The 17,526-nt window shown below is 44.8% G+C and overlaps 1 protein-coding gene across 5 annotated transcripts in view; it reads left to right on the top strand.

Moving 5' to 3' along the window:
• Positions 1-17,526, top strand: part of MYO5C (myosin VC) — a 107,343-nt gene that overhangs the window by 42,707 nt on the left and 47,110 nt on the right. For all 5 annotated transcript variants that reach the window (XR_003621737.2, XM_007194889.3, XM_057544661.1 and 2 more), the window contains exons 12-21: positions 726-866; positions 2,279-2,404; positions 7,153-7,236; positions 9,094-9,228; positions 9,746-9,843; positions 10,747-10,833; positions 11,289-11,400; positions 12,180-12,391; positions 14,756-14,921; positions 16,288-16,434. Coding sequence is in view for 4 of the 5 variants with exons in the window: in XM_007194889.3 (XP_007194951.2) it covers positions 726-866; positions 2,279-2,404; positions 7,153-7,236; positions 9,094-9,228; positions 9,746-9,843; positions 10,747-10,833; positions 11,289-11,400; positions 12,180-12,391; positions 14,756-14,921; positions 16,288-16,434 (1,308 nt within the window). In the remaining variant the exon portion in view is untranslated. The remainder of the gene's footprint in view (positions 1-725; positions 867-2,278; positions 2,405-7,152; positions 7,237-9,093; positions 9,229-9,745; positions 9,844-10,746; positions 10,834-11,288; positions 11,401-12,179; positions 12,392-14,755; positions 14,922-16,287; positions 16,435-17,526) is intronic.

Genomic DNA, 17,526 nt, shown 5'->3' on the forward strand with positions numbered 1-17,526 from the left:
CCTAGGAAAAGGCCACAGGTCTGAGATTCTCTGGGGGTACACAGGAGGCTGGTGTGATCTCCCCTCTGCTGTCCTTTGCAGTCCCATCCATTGCCCACCCCCCAACCCCATCACTGTTGTGCTGTCTCTCTGGCCTATACGGGCGCCGTTCAGTTCTCAACCACCTATTGGGCTTCTGTGCAATTCCCACTGGGGTTCTCCTGTGGGAGCCTTTCTCCTCATAGCCCGTCCCCCTTCTGCCACCTGCAGCCAGGATAAGCCTGAGCCAGCCCTCTGGGAAGCCTCCCTGGTACCCTCATGGCCCCAACAAGTAATGTACAAAGCTCCCCAAGTTGTTAGCTTCTCATACTAGCCCCAGAGCCAACATTCTCAGGTGGGCTGGTTCCCACCCGGCCAAAGAGGCTGGGTCTGCCTTGGACAGCAGCAGTGACTGAGCAGGAAGGGGCTCCGGGACCACCCTGAGTGCTAAAGGTGGCAGGCTGGCTCAGGCCTTACACCCCAGGATGTGGGGACCCCCTGCGAGTGGGCTGGAAGATGACAGCTAGACCCACGTTAGGACCTCAGCAGCACTGATCGTGGGTAAGGAAGGTGGCGTGCACCTCAGGGTCTTCCATAAACATTCAAATCAGTCATATATCTACATTTTCCAAATGTTTATGTCCTGTTCTTCAGAAGCACACTCTAATATTCTCTTTTACTTTCTATGTTGACTTCTGGATTTTCAGCATGTCTTTAAACTTGAACAAGAAGAGTATATGAAAGAAGATATTCCTTGGACTCTGATAGATTTTTATGACAACCAAACAGTTATTGACCTGATTGAAGCAAAAATGGGTATTTTGGAGTTACTGGATGAAGAATGCTTGGTAACTTTTTAAAATAATTGTTGTTTTCAACTTCTGAGTAGTAATAGATGAGCATATTGCAAAATGGATTTTTTTTAATGTACATGTAAATTCCTGACGTGTTACTACTTGGTTGGATGTTAATACTGAGACAGCAGTCCATAGCAGGAACCTCAGAGGGCCCGGTGCACCTCCCACCCTCAGCAGGTGTAGCCCACCCTTGGGTAGCATGCATGACCTCTTAGGTCATGTCCAGCAGGGAGGAGCCCTTTGAAGCTGTCCCTAGGTGTATATATAGAGTGGACATGGAAACAGCAAGTGACTACACACCAGTTGTTAATGACTAATAGGAACTGAGTTTTCTCTTATTTCCTGATTCCATGAGTCACCCACTGGGAGGTGCAGCTGAAAATCAACATCATACAATTGAGAAAAGAGTCTCTAGGAATTTTCCTATTATTATTACCCTCTGGGAGGAAAAACTTTACAGTGAGTCAGCCTAGCAGTGTCCTTCGTCAGGCCACAGGAAAAAATAATCCCTAGGACAGTATTCATTTTTTTGGTTTAAAGGTTATATTTTAATGTTTAAACACACATCTTGTTTCTTTTCCAAAGATTTATTTTTACCACCCCCAGCCCCAAATGCTTGTAACGTTGAAGACTTACTGGTATTTTCTCCCTAGAATTCTCAATTCCATGGTTCTTCTCACAGATTATCCTTTCTGGTGCCACCTATGCTTTAGCCCCTGCAGTGATGTAAGATTAAAAGACAGGCATCAGGGCCAAACATTCTGGACTGATCTACTGGGGGCACGGTGCAGAGGCCAGGGTAACCTCTAGGAATATTTGTACCCACTCTACAGAGTTATCCCCTATATGGAGTATTAGACTCACAGAGTTCAGGCTGAATATAATCGATAGCTTCACAATCACCAGTATCAAGAACAAGTTTTGCAACCAGCTTAGTTTAAGTAGGTAAGATCTTAGTTCAAGGAGGTAGTTATTAACTAGGCAGTAAAACAAAAGAAAAACTATCTTCCTGAGGCAGGGGGTGGGAAGGACTACATTTGGGTTCTAATCTTCCCCCATTCAACCAAGAATAAAAATCATGTTCACATAATTTTGGGGGGAAGAAATGTTAAAATACTGCCGATTTTGCAGAAATAAAATCCTTCATTCTTATGTCATTATATGACCGTTTCCTTTTTATTGATAACGTTTTGTTCTTCTAAAAGAGCATTGATATGTCCATTTAAATATCACTCTAAAGAATAAGATCAAAGACAGATTTATGCCTAGAGTTGCATTTGAAACAGAAGCCTGTCATGTAGAGCAGTTCACTCTGAGGTGCAACTCATCTTGGTTTCTTAGAATTAGCGCTTTTCCTCCCCTCTGTTTTCTTACTTGCTATTTGGTTGGCTTTTCTCTTCCAGTTACCACATGGGACTGATGAAAACTGGCTTCAAAAGCTGTATAACAATTTTGTCAACAAGAACGCTTTGTTTGAAAAACCCAGAATGTCAAACACATCCTTTATCATCCAGCACTTTGCTGATAAGGTACAGTGAGGGTTTGGAGCAGTGCTGTGTGCCCCTGGCCCACAGCTGTCTCCTGGGAGGAGCAAGAAGGCCAGGGACTTTGCTGGTCAGAACCATCATGCTTATTTAGCACGTAGCTTTGATGAAGGATACCTGTGTGTATGCGTGCGTGTGTGAGCGTAACAGTTCTTAATTTGTCTTTAGCGCAAAATATATGCGTTTCAGTTGTACTGCTTTAAAGATAAACGTGTTGCCAATGGACCTCATTTCTGATTTGGGGCTTATTGTGAGTTCATTAACCTTTTTTTTTTTTTTTTAGAAATTCACGTTCTTATTGATTGATTGATTGATTGATTGATTGCTGTGTTGGGTCTTCGTTTCTGTGCGAGGGCTTTCTCTAGTTGTGGCAAGTGGGGACCACTCTTCATCGCGTTGCGCGGGCCTCTCACTATCGCGGCCTCTCTCGTTGCGGAGCACAGGCTCCAGACGCGCAGGCTCAGTAATTTGTGGCTCATGGGCCCAGTCGCTCCACGGCATGCGGGATCTTCCCAGACCAGGGCTCAAACCCGTGTCCCCTGCATTGGCAGGCAGATTCTCAACCACTGCGCCACCAGGGAAGCCCTAACCTTTTTTTTTTAAATTTATTTTTATTTATTTTTTTCATTAACCTTTTATCAGTTTATTTTCTCCGTGAAATTGCTATAATCAAGACAGCATAGTTGTTTCCTACATTGAAAAGAATATCTTTTTGCTGACCCTTTCCTTTCTTATTGTCATAATATATTTTTACATTGGTAACAGAGACTGACTCAAGATGATGGGTTTTCTAAGTGATCTTTATTTTCTTTATGTCTCCAATTTCTTATGAAGAAAATGTTTAGTAAAAAAAAATTTTTTTAAATCAAATTACAGAAAGCTTAGGAAACGGAAGGGAAAAAAAAAGAAAATGTACCACAACCACCTGCCCTAAACATGCTTTCTCATCTTGCTTTCCTTCCGTATGGAAACTCCTGCCCTCTGTGTTATTGCCGGGTTGGGTGTTACTCCAGTGGCTTGGCCGGCTCCTGGGGATCATGGGGACAGCCTGTGCTTGCCTGTCCTGGAGGCTATTGCTGGGGGTCAGTCTGCTGGTTGTGCCTGAGTGACCACGGGGACAGTGGAGGGACAGCCAGACAGACAGCTGTAATCACCTTTGTGGGCCAGAGGAGCAGAGTTAAATGTGATCGCCTTTTAGCGCTTAGAGTTTTTCAGATAGGCTCCTGAAGAGATGCACATGAAATGAGTGTTGATATATCAAGTTCTAGTTTCTAGTTGTGGTCCTTTATAATTTCACGGTTCTGATCCCAAGGGAAAAAAAAAGGATCAGACTTCATGTAAAGCACATATGGGATTTACTTCAAGAGACCCTCTCTATAGTACATGGTTTCTGTACGTTTAATTCTTGTCACCTGGCACTTCCAAGAAGACCCTCTTAAAAGAACTAACAGTGCAGCATTCTGTGTGTACTATGGATTGGTGAGAAGAAACCATACACACTGTAGGGTCAGCTTAGGTTCTCAATTTCATTAGCCAAGGAAATAAAATTGTTTTGAGAGCGAGGCAGCTGTGCTTAGATGCAGAAAATCAGCACACTTTGCCGTGGTCCCCAGTGCCCCCAACAGAGGCACTCAGGTACCTGCGACCCTGTCCCTGCAGACAGTCTCCTGGGATCGGGAAGGCTCTCTATTTGTTACACCTTTGCTCGTTTATACTAGTGGCTCACACACCAGCCTGGAAGAATTTATACAACAATTCATGTGCTGTACTCACAAGGGCATGTTTCCAGACAGCCAGCGTTCCTGGTTCATAACCCGAGCTGTGCACCAGGAAGGACACTTTCCTACCCAGGGGATAAAGCAGAGTCCTTGCCCTGGGGTCCCTGAACACCCTCTCTGCCTCCATATTCCAGCACCCCTGAAAGCCTGTTTGTTCACAGTTTGTAAATTTTTATTTTTTTATTTATGAAGAATATATATCACATTTTAAAATATATAGTTCAGAGATTTGGCTATTGTAAATAGTGCTGCAGAGGACATAGGGGTGCATGTATCTTTTTGAATTCGTGTTTTTGTTTTCCTCAGATATATACCCAGGAGTGGAATTGCTGGATCAAATGTTAGTTCTGTTTTTGAGGACTCTCTATACTATTTTCCATAGTGGCTGTACCAATTTACATTCCCACCAATAGTGCAGGAGGGTCCCCTTTTCTCCACACCCTCACCAACACTTGTTATGTGTGGTCTTGTTGACTTTATCCATTCTGACAGGTGTGAGGTGATATCTCTTTGTGGTTTTGGTTTGCATTTGCTTGATGATTAATGATGTTGAGCATCTTTTCATGTGCCTGTTGGCTATCTGTCTTCTTTGGAAAAATGTTTATTCAGATCCTCTGTCCATTTTTTAATAGGATTGTTTCTTTTTTTGGAGATGAGTTGTAGGAGTTCTTAATATATTTTGGATATTAATCCCTTATTAGATATATCATTTGCAAATAATTTCTCTCATTCAATAGGTGGCCTTTTCGTTTTGTTGATAGTTTCCTTCACTGTGCAAAAGCTTTTTAGTTTGATGCAGTCCCATTTGTTTATTTTTGCTTTCGTTTCCCTTGCCTGAGGAGACATTTACGAAAAAGTATTACTAAGACCGATGTCAAAGAGCGTATGCCTATGTTTTCTTTTAGAAGTTTTATGGTTTCAGGTCTTACATTTAACTCTTTAATCCTGTCTGGAAACACGCCCTTGTGAGTGCAGCACATGGATTGTTGTATAAATTCTTCCAGGCTGGTGTGTGAGCCACTAGTACAAACGAGCAAAGGTGTAACAAATATAGAGCCTTCCCGATCCCAGGAGACTGTCTGCAGGGACAGGGTCGCAGGTACCTGAGTGCCTCTGTTGGGGGCACTGGGGACCATGGCAAAGTGTGCTGATTTTCTGCATCTAAGCACAGCTGCCTCGCTCTCAAAACAATTTTATTTCCTTGGCTAATGAAATTGAGAACCTAAGCTGACCCTACAGTGTGTATGGTTTCTTCTCACCAATCCATAGTACACACAAAATGCTGCACTGTTAGTTCTTTTAAGAGGGTCTTCTTAGAAGTGCCAGGTGACAAGAATTAAACGTACAGAAACCACGTACTATAGAGAGGGTCTCTTGAAGTAAATCCCATATGTGCTTTACATGAAGTCTGATCCTTTTTTTTTCCCTTGGGATCACAACTGTGAAATTATAAAGGACCACAACTAGAAACTAGAACTTGATATATCATCACTCATTTCATGTGCATCTCTTCAGGAGCCTATCTGAAAAACTCTAAGTGCTAAAAGGCGATCACATTTAACTCTTTAATATTTATTTATTTATTTATTTGGCTGTGCCAGGTCTTAGTTGTGGCAGGCCGGCTCCTTAGTTGTGGCATGCAAACTGTTAGTTGCGGCACGTGGGATCTAGTTCCCTGACCAGGGATCGAACCCAGGCCCCCTGCATTGGGAGCACGGAGTCTTTTTTTTTTTTTTTTTTTTTTAAATGTTGCAGATACATTGGTTCCTACTCTTCTTTTTTTTTTTTTAATTTATTTATTTATGGCTGTGTTGGGTCTTCGTTTCTGTGCGAGGGCTTTCTCTAGTTGCGGCAAGCGGGGGCCACTCTTCATCGCGGTGCACGGGCCTCATTATCGCGGCCTCTCTTGTTGCGGAGCACAGGCTCCAGACGTGCAGGCTCAGCAATTATGGCTCACGGGCCCAGTTGCTCCGCGGCATGTGGGATCCTCCCAGACCAGGGCTCGAATCCGTGTCCCTTGCATTGGCAGGCAGACTCTCAACCACTGCGCCACCAGGGAAGTCCCTGAAATTTATTTTTGTGCGTGGTGTGGGAGTAGTCCAGTTTGATTCTTTTCGTGTAGCTGTCTAGTTTTCCTGGCACCACTTATTGAAGAGGCTGTCTTTTCCCCCACTATATACTCTTGCCTCCTTTGTTGTAGATTAATTGCCCATAAAAGTGTGGGTTCTTTTCTGGGCTCTCTGTTCTGTTCTGTTGATTTATGTGTCTGTCTTTATGCCAGTACAATACTGTATTGATGACTGTAGCTTTGTGATTAGCCAGAGATTTGAATGTTTAAGCAGCCACCCTGGATATGTTGTTTGAGGGATTTGAGAAGCCTTATGAATCAGAAAGGGCTGCATAGAGGGTTTTTCTAAGCCAAATTCAATCAGGGCAAACACTGACCCACTCTAAACCTGACTCTAAGGGTTTTGTGGTCCTGGAAGGTTTTGTGATCAGCTGGTCAGTTTTTCTTTCCTTTCTACCACATTAATGCTGATTCAGGAAAACATTTCTGTTTGAACTCAGAGGACACCACTGAGCTTTTTTCCTCCTCCTGGTGGCTTCAAAGGCAAAGGGAACCCTAAGCCAGGTCTTCTTGTATTAGCTGCACATGTTACAGGGAACAATCAGTCACCTGTGGCCAGTGGGAACTAATGGGTGAGTGTAGAGTGACCAGCGGCCAGTGAGAAGTCCAGGCAGTGGGAGAGCCTGGCGCTTTGCATCAGATGACATATTCCCAGCTCTCTAAGCTTTCTGTATTGGTGTTGCTGTGACAAACAGAAACTGAGTCTCTTTTTAAAACATTGCCTTTATAGCCCCTTCATTAATCTTTCTTTAAAAAGAAAAGAAACCTGTGGTACTTAGACGCTGTCTGCGTTTGCCTCTTTGGAACTAATTCCTTTCTTTGCATAGGTAGAGTATAAATGTGAAGGTTTCCTTGAGAAGAACAGAGACACCGTCTATGACATGCTGGTTGAAATCCTGAGAGCCAGCAAGGTTTGTAAAGTCCTAAGAGGTAGTTAATGTTATTCATTGTGTACTTGACGTGGATCTAGATGTGTATCAGGAAAGAGTAAGAAGTGTGTGTGTGTGTTAACTGTCTTGTAGCAGCAAATTGTAGCTCCTACATACAAAAAATGACTATTTTGGAATTGGCACTAAAATATGTTTCTAGCTTCTGAAAGCATGCAAATTTCCACTATATGCAAAATCAGAAATCAAATATGCAGATAACAGAGAGGAAGGACAGATAATACAATCATTTAAAGAATCATAATTCACATGTTATTCATTCACTCACTTATATAGCACTTATCATGTGCCAAGCACTGTCGTAGACTCTGGGGATACAGCAGTGAACAGGGCAGACAGGGTTCCTGCCCTCATGGAGCTCACATCCCAGAGGGAGCAACATGCCTTACACATGAAAGCAAGCAATGGTAGGTAGTGCTAAGTAAGTGCTCAAGGAAAACCAAAGCAAGACGGAGTGCTGCTCTGCATATGTGAGCTCCTTGAATCCACGCTTCTGTATGATGAAGTGTCACCATAAGAGTGACTTCTGGCTTTTTCTTTTCCTCCTTAAACATTTCTTTCAATTTAAGAATTTTAAGAATTCAAATTCTTAAAATTTGAGAAAAAGGATATTTCATACACAGTCCTTCATTTTTTGTGACGATTTGGTTATCATATTTATTTTCCTTCTTTTAGAAGTTCCCCAGTCCTTTGCTGGTGCTCAAGTGTTTTTTTTTCTCTTTTTTTAAAATTTTATTTTATTGGAGTATAATTGCTTTACAATGTTGTGTTAGTTTCTCCTGCACAGTGAAGTGAATCAGCTATAAGTATACATATATCCCCTCCCTCTTAGACCTCCCTTCCCACCCATCCCACCCATCTAGGTCATCACAGAGCACCAGATGCTCAAGTATTTTGACAGTTTCCCAAATGAGCCTGAGCACTTCCCACTAATGGTCATAAGTAAATCACAGGCCATGGCAACTTCAGTTATTAAAATTGATTTATGACAGAGAATTCAATGTAGAAATAGCCTGTATTTGTGTACAAAATTAGTTGACGTATTTCACCAATTGTTTACCTGGGGTCCAGTCTGGAAGAGGGACACAGATCGTGGTGAAGCACAGATGGGTCTCTGCACTAAGCCCACAAGCTGTCAGAGGCCTGGGAATTTCAGATTCACTTGTTCCACAGGGGCTACAGAATGCATCAGGCAGGAATTCTCCCCCAAAGAAGATTCTCAATGTCTGATTTAAAAGAAGAAAATACGAGGTCTTCTCCAAGAGGGAAGATAAGACATTTAAAGAAATAAGTGATGCAAGGTAGAAAGTAGTGAGTGTCTTAAAAGAGGTACAGATCAAAGATTAAGATAACTCAGAGGAAGTTGGGATTAATTTGCGCTGGAACACCAGGGAAGTTATTGTGAAGGGGGTGGGGCTAGAAAATATTATAATAGCACCTTGAGTAATGGGTAGGGTTTGGATCTGCAGGGATGAGAACGTGGGGTTAGGAGGGAGGAGATTCCAAAGTGCAGAAGCAACGTGAGCCAAGGCGCAGAGAGAGGAAGAGTAAATGCTTCTCCTACTCTGACACTTGGAGTGATACCCACATACAGACATTCACATGGTTTCCTTTCCGCTCCCATTCCTGGGAAAGAAACCATCAGTCATCCCAAGCGAGGACGACCCCCTTGTGGAACTGAGATTTGGCCAAGATTGTTACTTTATCCCCCACTGGTTTAGACGGGGGTGGGGGCGTTTGTTGTGACCATTTCCTTGATCGTTCCAGCTGAGGACTGTGGGCGAATACTTTTGACATTGAAACCCTCTTTGTTCTTCCCAGTTTCATCTCTGTGCCAACTTTTTTCAAGAAAATCCGGTTCCTTCTTCACCTTTCGGTTCAGCGATCACGGTTAAATCTGCAAAGCCAGTCATCAAGCCGAACAACAAGCATTTCCGGAGCACCGTGGGGAGCAAGGTACTGAGAGAGTTTGCTGAGGCCGAGGGGGCTGAGGGCGGGGAGCCAGGGGTGGGTGGGACCCATTCCGGGCCTGGACACAGGCACGGGGTTTCTTCAGATCTATTAGTATAAATGCACATGCAAAGAAAAGTAGTCGTTCATCATCATAGTGCCTCAACCTCTAAGGCTACACACATCTGAGCAAACCATATGTTTGCACAAGTAACCCGAGTCACTAAAGTCCTTTGCTGTTTGGGAGTATTGGACGGAGAACTGCTCTGTCCACAAGAGCAGGATATGCTGATAAACCCAGTCACAGACTAAAACCTTTCATAATAGATGTTTATGCATGAAGTTAACTTTTCCTCCTCTTGAGTAACTTATCAAGGTTGGACCTTTTTTTTTTTTTTAAACATCTTTATTGGAGTATAATTGCTTTACAATAAGGTTGGACCTTTTTTTTTTTTTTTCCTTTTAACCTGGATCTAAGCATTAAATTTCAGCACGATGTTTGTCACCTGACCTTGTTTCCTAGTTCCGCAGCTCTCTGTACTTGCTCATGGAGACCCTCAATGCCACCATGCCCCACTATGTTCGATGCATCAAACCAAATGATGAGAAATTGCCCTTTGAGTAAGTGTTCTTCTGCAACAGAGGGGGGAAGAAACACTGAGGAAACGGTTCCTGTCGTGATGTTGGAGAATTTGCTTGCAATTGTCGTGAACTTCACTGTTTCTGGGTTTTTAAATGATTCAAAACAAGCCTGCCCTCTACATATAATGTTAGCACAACCCCTCTGGCTAAGCCGTCTCATCTCCAGGATTAAGCAAAAGGGTTAGATTTGAAAGAATTATTCTGCAGCTAAAGCTTACGCAACTGAGAAAGCCAGAACATTTTCCTTGACGGTAAGAATTTGTATGTGTTTGCAGGAGAAATGCTGTAGGGGGGTCTGAAGTTTTGTCTTCCAACGTGCCATGAGGCCTTACTTAGACTTGTTCTCTGGGGCCCCAAAGAGAAGGCCCAGAGCCATGAGTGGAAGTTGTAGAGCGCCTCTTAGCTGACTCCACCTGAGAGGTGTCTAAGGCAGTGGTCTGTCTGGAGGTGGTGACTGTGTCTGTGTGTCCTCAGAGGGTCAGGCCTAAGCCAGAGGGCCACCTGTGGGGTGTCTTATAAAGGGAACTCAGCAACAAGTAAGCGCTGGGACGGGTGAGCTTGGACAGTTCTTCCACTCTGGTTGCCATTCGAAGCTCAACCCAAAGGCCATTTCCCCACAAGCCTTCTCGCTGTTGCCTCCCTCAGTCAGAATCAGCTGCTCCTTTCCCCGTGTCCTCAGTGAAGCTTTCTGAACTGTTTCACAGAGGTGCTATCTTCATTTGACATGCAACACATATTTATTAAGTATCTGCTGGGCTTGGGGATTACACAGGCAGATCCTGTTGCCCAGGAGCTCACAGTTGGGGCAGGTCCGCTACACTGTTCATGGGCCTGTTTATCAACTGCGATGGCTTAACACATGATCAGATCGTCTTCTTTCAGGTTTGACTCCAAAAGAATTGTTCAGCAGCTGCGAGCCTGTGGCGTTTTAGAAACCATTCGCATTAGTGCGCAGAGCTACCCTTCTAGGTACGTTGTCAGTTCCTTGTTTGGGGGGAAAAGTGCCCAACTTCAGGTCTGTGCTGAGATCCAAGGGAGGGGCGGCCACGTTTTCATCAGATATGTTCATAAGATGTCCCGCCGTGCTGTGGGAAGGCCAGATGAACGAGCAGCTTGTGGGACAGAGGCCACTGTCCCCACCCTCACACCCCACACTCATCTCTGCACTAGTGAGGGTCGCCCGCTGCCTCCCCAGGGCCCCTGAGAAAGGGAGTAGCCGGAGGGGGAGACAGCTGTCGGAGCGGAACGTTAACAGGAAGCATCCAGGGAGCAAAACCGTCCAGGTGTGCTCAGGTGAGGTTTGTGGGCAGTGGGTCAAAGGTCAGGGTCATTGTCCCCAGAACAGTGGCAGGTAAGCCCTTGGGGTCCACAGGCAGCATGCGTTTCCTCCGGCCCGCCTCCTTAGGTCTGCCTTGACTTTCCAGGTGGACGTACATCGAGTTCTACAGCCGCTTTGGGATCCTCATGACCAAGCAGGAGCTTTCATTCAGCGATAAAAAGGAAGTGTGCAAAGTGATTTTACACAGGCTCGTTCAGGTCAGTCCTGCTCTCTCCTGGAACCACGGGCTCGCAGACACTTTCCTCATCTCTGCCTCTGTCTCAGGGCTGTAACTGTCGTGAATGCCTAAGCAGGAAGGAAACGTGCCCCGAGCGTCTGTGTGCTAAGGAGATCAGAGCAGACCTACTCATGGGGCATCATCTCCTGACAGCAGGAGTCACCTTGAGGGACCCGAATTCAAACCCTGGCCTCCACCGCCACCGTGTCCTCCTGTCCTGCTGTGTTCTCCCACAGCCTAGGGAGCTTCTGCGGGCCAGGCTTACGTTACACAGTCAGCTAGACGGTCGCTGAGCCGGGGGTTCCAGGCATGGCCCTCAGTGTGGACTTAGAGGTTTGCTGAAGCCATGACTTGTGACGGAAAAGAGGTGGGGAAACAGTTATGATGGCCAGGAAGGGGGTGGTGAAGAGAAGCCAAAGGAAGACAGAAACCAAGCCTTTCCAGGTGCCTCTGCTCTTCTGTGCAAACCACCTGTGAAAGGCTGGAGCTCCCCGGCAGCCCAGCCAACAACGCACACACCCCTTCCCACCCCACAGACGGATGCCTCACCCTCAAGTCCATTTCTTCCCCAGAAAGAAGCTTTAAACAAACGAGGCAAAATATAAACTTCTAGGTCATAATCAGAGCTTTTCTGCTTTATGTCAAAGAGATGTCAGAATAACAATGTTGGTGGCATGTTTGGATCTCTAAACATCTTTTCCGAATACTATAGAAAATCTGAAAGGTTTTGTTTCTGATTACGTCATTTTTCTCTTCCAGGATTCTAATCAGTACCAGTTCGGTAAAACCAAAATTTTCTTCAGAGCAGGGCAAGTGGCTTATTTAGAGAAACTGCGGTTGGATAAACTGAGGCAGGGTTGTGTTGTGATACAAAAGCACATCCGTGGCTGGCTCCAGAGAAAAAAATTCCTCCGAGAGAGGCGAGCGGCCCTGATCATCCAGCAGTACTTCCGGGGTCAGCAAACCGTGAGGTATGTTGGAACCAAGAAGACGTGTGCCATCAAGTGGCTTTCTTCGCCATCACCTCGGGGGGCGGGGCCTCCCTTCTCCTGCGACCCAGGTGCAGATGCGTCCGTCCCGCGAGGTGGCCGTGAGCCTCCAGGTGAGATGGGTGTGTCCTCGGGGGCAGGTGGTGCTGACTGCCTGCTGTCCCCACGTGGCAGAGGTGACAGCCAGGACCCTAAAGAGAGGAAGCCCTGATCAGCGTGCTGCTGAAGAGGGTCAGCGTTCCTGGTGAGACCAGGTAGAGGGGCTGGGCCGCTGGTCCATGGGAACTGAAAACGCCTCAAGTGATCAAGGTCCAAGTGAAGCCTCAGAGTAGAGACACCAGTGACCAGCCTACCTTGCAGGTGGTGGGGCAAACCACGCCTGAGGGGACCGTGGCAAGGCTCTGCCCGCAGGCACTAAGCCCCTGGGTGGGGCTGCCTGAGTGGAGGGCAGTTCCGCCGGCCACGCCCACCCCGCCCCTCCTTGAGTGCTCCCAGGAGGCCATGCTGGCCTGGCCAGCAAGACGGGCGTCCCTCCTGGACAGCATTTTGTGGTTCTGTGTCTGCCCTGCCTCCCTCCTTTGCTTGCTCCGAGGGTAGTTGAGGGCACAGGTGTTTAAGGGTCAGGCTGTGGGGCTCAGCCTCCCTCGTCCCAAGCTTGAGCCTGACCTCCAGCAGCATCTGGGCTTCTGCACGTGGCTGACACACCACAGCCTTCATCTCAGCACACCCCAAACTGGACTCGCCGTTCCACCCCCCTACCCCCACCCCAGCCCGCTCTCCTCCCAGGCGACCATCTTACACAGAAACACAGCCAGCCTTGCCCTCCTGAGCCTGTGGTGTCAGTTAATAGCAGCAGTCTCCAGGGCAGGAAACTGCGGAGTTAGCTTCTTCCCCAAACTCATGCTCCCTTTCCGTTTGGGAATCACCGTGGCCTGGGATTCTATTCCCCGCTTGCCTCTTGTGTCTGTCCCGTTCGTTTCATTCCTGCGCCCCTGCCCTGGACGAGGCCTTCATCATCGTTTGCCGTTCACTGTACAGCACAGCCCTCCACCTGCTGCCTTTCTCTCCCATCTTCCTAAAGCAGGGCCTGCCCTGCTCCTGCCGTGAATGCCTCCAGCGGCCCCTGTTTCCCACAGAAGAGCACTCAGGTTTCAATGTGGTATCCACGTCCCCCCATGGCCTGGATGCAGTTATAAGTATGGAAGCTCTGTAAGGACAAGGACCATGCTTGTCTGGTTCCCACTGCATCCATACGTAAGACCCAGCACAGTGATTGTCACATAGTAGGTGTTCTATACATATATATATATATATATATATATATATATATATATATTTTTTTTTTTTTTTTTTTTTTTTTTAAATAACAAATTGTCCCCATCTATCTTTCTCACCTCACAGACTACCAATCTTCTCCATGTATCTTATATTCTAGCAATTCCAGACAAATTCCCTTTCCCTGAATATTTCAGGCACTGTTAGGCCTTCACGCCTTCACTGGTCCCTTAGTCTGAAATGCCTTTTCCAGCCTTCACTGTCTACAGAGATCCTACTTTTCCATCAAGGCTGGCTGACATCTCAGCTCTTCCCAAGCAGAATGATATTTCAATAAGATCTATCTTACAGATCTTTTAGTAGTTATTTTACTTTTCTTCTTATCCCACTTGACCATTTCTACGTCTGTCTGTTTCATGAGGTTGTAAACATTGAAGGTAAGAACTTTGTGTTCACCCCCAGTCCTTCAGATAGATCCTTTGAAAAACTTTTTCTGTTAAGGGCCAAATATTTGGGCTTCTGGGGTCATGTGGTTTCTCACACAGCTGTTAAACTCTGCCTTTGTAACGTGAAATCAGCCATGGGCGATTTGTAATTAATAGTTGCAGCTGCATTCCAGCAAAAGTTGACAATAATAGGTGGGAGGCTGCAGATTTGGCCCCCAGGCCGTAGTTTTCCAACCCCTGATCTAGAGCCTCCAGTGTGATTTCCCACAAGAATGACTAGATGAATGAGCGAGTGCATTGCCAAAGCACAGTTGTGTTGTCACGGTCTCTGTGGGTATGTGAGTGACAGTGGGGTGATCGGCCTGAATGTGAAGAGTGTGGCAGTTCCCACGTGGTGCCCCGTTCCTGGAGCAGGTCCACGTTCGGATCAGGGTGGAAAGGAGAGAGGTAATGACACTGATCTTGAGTAGACATTAGCATAAACCACTTACAGCGTTTAATGTGTAGATTTGCAAAAAACATTTGAATATGCCTTAGTTAAGAGGTGTTGCACAAGCTTGCTGCTCTGGAGTAGGTGTCAGTGCCTTGTGGGTAACAGATTTACTCTACATTCTTTTAAACCAAGGAAAGCTGTTACCGCCACAGCCTTAAAAGAAGCGTGGGCAGCCATAATCATTCAGAAGTACTGTCGTGCGCATCTTGTCCGCAATTTGTACCAACTGATTCGCGTGGCCGCCATCACCATCCAGGCCTACACCCGAGGATTCCTGGCGAGGAGGAGGTATCGAAAGGTGCGGCTTTCTGGGATGTGAATGTCTGTTCGTACATGTCCGCTACAGGTGGGATTTGGTTATTGTTTCAAAAGTCTAGGTAGGAGAAAACATTTGCAAACGATGCTACTGATGAGGGATTAATTTCCAAAATATACAAAAAAACTCATACAGCTTGATATCAAAACACCAACCCAATCAAAAAATGGGCAGAAGACCCAGATCGACATTTCACCAAAGAAGACATACAGATGGCCAATAGGCACATGAAAAGATGCTCAACATCGCTAATTATTAGAGGAATGCAAATGAAAACTACAATGAGGTATCACCTCACACCAGTCAGAATGGCCATCATTAAAAAGTCTACAAATAATAAATGCTGTAGAGGATGTGGTGAAAAAAGGAACTTTCCTACACTGTTTGTGGGAATGTAAATTGGTGCAGCCACTATGGAGAACAGTATGGAGGTTCCTTAAAAAATTAAAAATAGAGTTATCACATGATCCTTCAATCCCACTCCTGGGCATATATCCAGAGAAAACTCTAATTCGAAAAGATACATGCACCCCTATGTTCATAGCAGTGCTGTTTACAATAGCTAAGCCATGGAAGCAACCTAAATGTCCATCAGCAGAGGAATGGATAAAGAAGATGTGGTGTGTGTGTGTATATATAGATGTGTATATATAGATACATATATATGTATATATATATGTATACATACAATGGGATATTACACAGCCATAAAAAAGAATGCAATAATGCCATTTGCAGCAACATGGATGGACCTCTACATTATCATATTAAATGAAGTAAGTCAGACAGAGAAAGACAAATATCATATGACTTCAGTTATATGTGGAATCTTTAAAAATGATACAAATGAACTTATTTACAAAACAGAAATAGACTCACAGACATAGAAAACAAACTTAGGGTTAGTTACCAAAGGGGATAGCGGGAGGTGGATAGATAAATTAAGTTTGGTATTAACATATACACACTACTATATATAAAATAGATAAACAACAAGAACTTACTATATAGCACAGGGAACTATATACTCAATATCTTGTAATAACCTATAATGGAAAAGAATCTGAAAAAGAATATATATATAGGTATAACTGAATCACTTTGCTGTACCCTTGAAACTAACACAGCATTGTAAATAATTACAATTACTTACAATGTAAATAATTGTAATTTACAATGTAAAAAAGAATCTGAAAAAAGATGGGTAATGTGCTCTGTGGGTTGATTACAAGAAATTCATATTTTACCCTGTAGGAATATTTTGGTAGTTATATCTCCCAACATTGGAAGAGTTGATGAGAAAAACAGTAGAGACCCAGTTTGCATTTCACAAAATCTTGTTTTAAAGATGCTGGAGGAACACAAGGCTGTGATCCTTCAGAAGTATGCCCGGGCGTGGCTGGTCAGACGCAGATTCCAAAATATCCGACGATTTGTGATCAACATTCAGCTTACTTACAGAGTTCAGCGTTTGCAGAAAAAGCTAGAAGACCAGGTAGGTGTTCCTAACGCATCTTTCATATTTACTTTTTCTAACAGATTTATTTTGTTCTGGGCCAGTTCCTTAGCTATGCTGTTGATGAAATAAAATTATTTTAAGGCAGGACAAGAAAAATTGAACATAAAATTTTCTCTGCCATTTGAGCCACAACCTTGTCCCCTTTAGCGTGCGTTGTGCATCTGCATTATACGTTAACTAGATCCTCTTAGAAGACACAGAAATGCCTACCCACCCCCTCCTCCCCCAAAAAAGCAATTTCCTCCTGGTGCCAGCAAGGTAGCTGCTTAAGAGATAACTTTCCTTCCTTAATCCTGTAAAGGGTCACAGTGATCCACTACTTGTCTTGTTGGACTATGTAAACTGTCAATATATTACTTTGACGTATAGCGCTTTGTCTTAAAAACTTATGTAACTGTGATGTGCTTTGACCTCTAACAGGTGGAACAGTGCTCAGAGCTTTCTGAAAGATTGTCTCCTGGGTTATAATCCTCAGGTTGGCTCGAATAAAATACTTTATTTCTTTTTTAGATTGAATATTGATTAATTATTTTTTTTTGTCAACACTGTTAAGATTTATGCCCATGTTAGGAGGTTCAAACAGTTTACATGGACCAACTGAGCTAGGAAACAGAAGCGCACTGTGAAGGGCTGATACATATGGTTGTGTAGGTTGCACATTGCACAAGGGCACCTGCCCAAGAGAGCAAGTGGGGCTGAAATCCAGTCTGGCTTCACTTGCCAGCCCATGTGTCTTGGTATAAAGCTGTACTGCCTTGAGGCATGGGTGCCTTTTTCTAATTTGCACAAAGATGCTACCTGCATGCCAAGCCATGCTCCCTCAGAGCTGCACTGGCCCAGAGAAGTTGCCGTTTTCTAACTTGCCCAGAGGGCCATGTGGTCTAGCTACAGCCCTGCCAAGTTTGGGAAGATTCCCCATACCATTCCCATTGATAGGAAAAAACTTCATATACCCTCAGCCAGTGGGAGAGAGCTGTGGAATATGCAGTGTCCAGTTCTATGAAACTTACTCCTGCATCTGTCTCAAATAATACTGAGATTCTCCTACAGTAAAATTTAAACTTAGCC

The sequence above is a fragment of the Balaenoptera acutorostrata genome, chromosome 3 (assembly GCF_949987535.1).
Source record: "Balaenoptera acutorostrata chromosome 3, mBalAcu1.1, whole genome shotgun sequence".
Lineage (NCBI taxonomy): Eukaryota > Metazoa > Chordata > Mammalia > Artiodactyla > Balaenopteridae > Balaenoptera > Balaenoptera acutorostrata.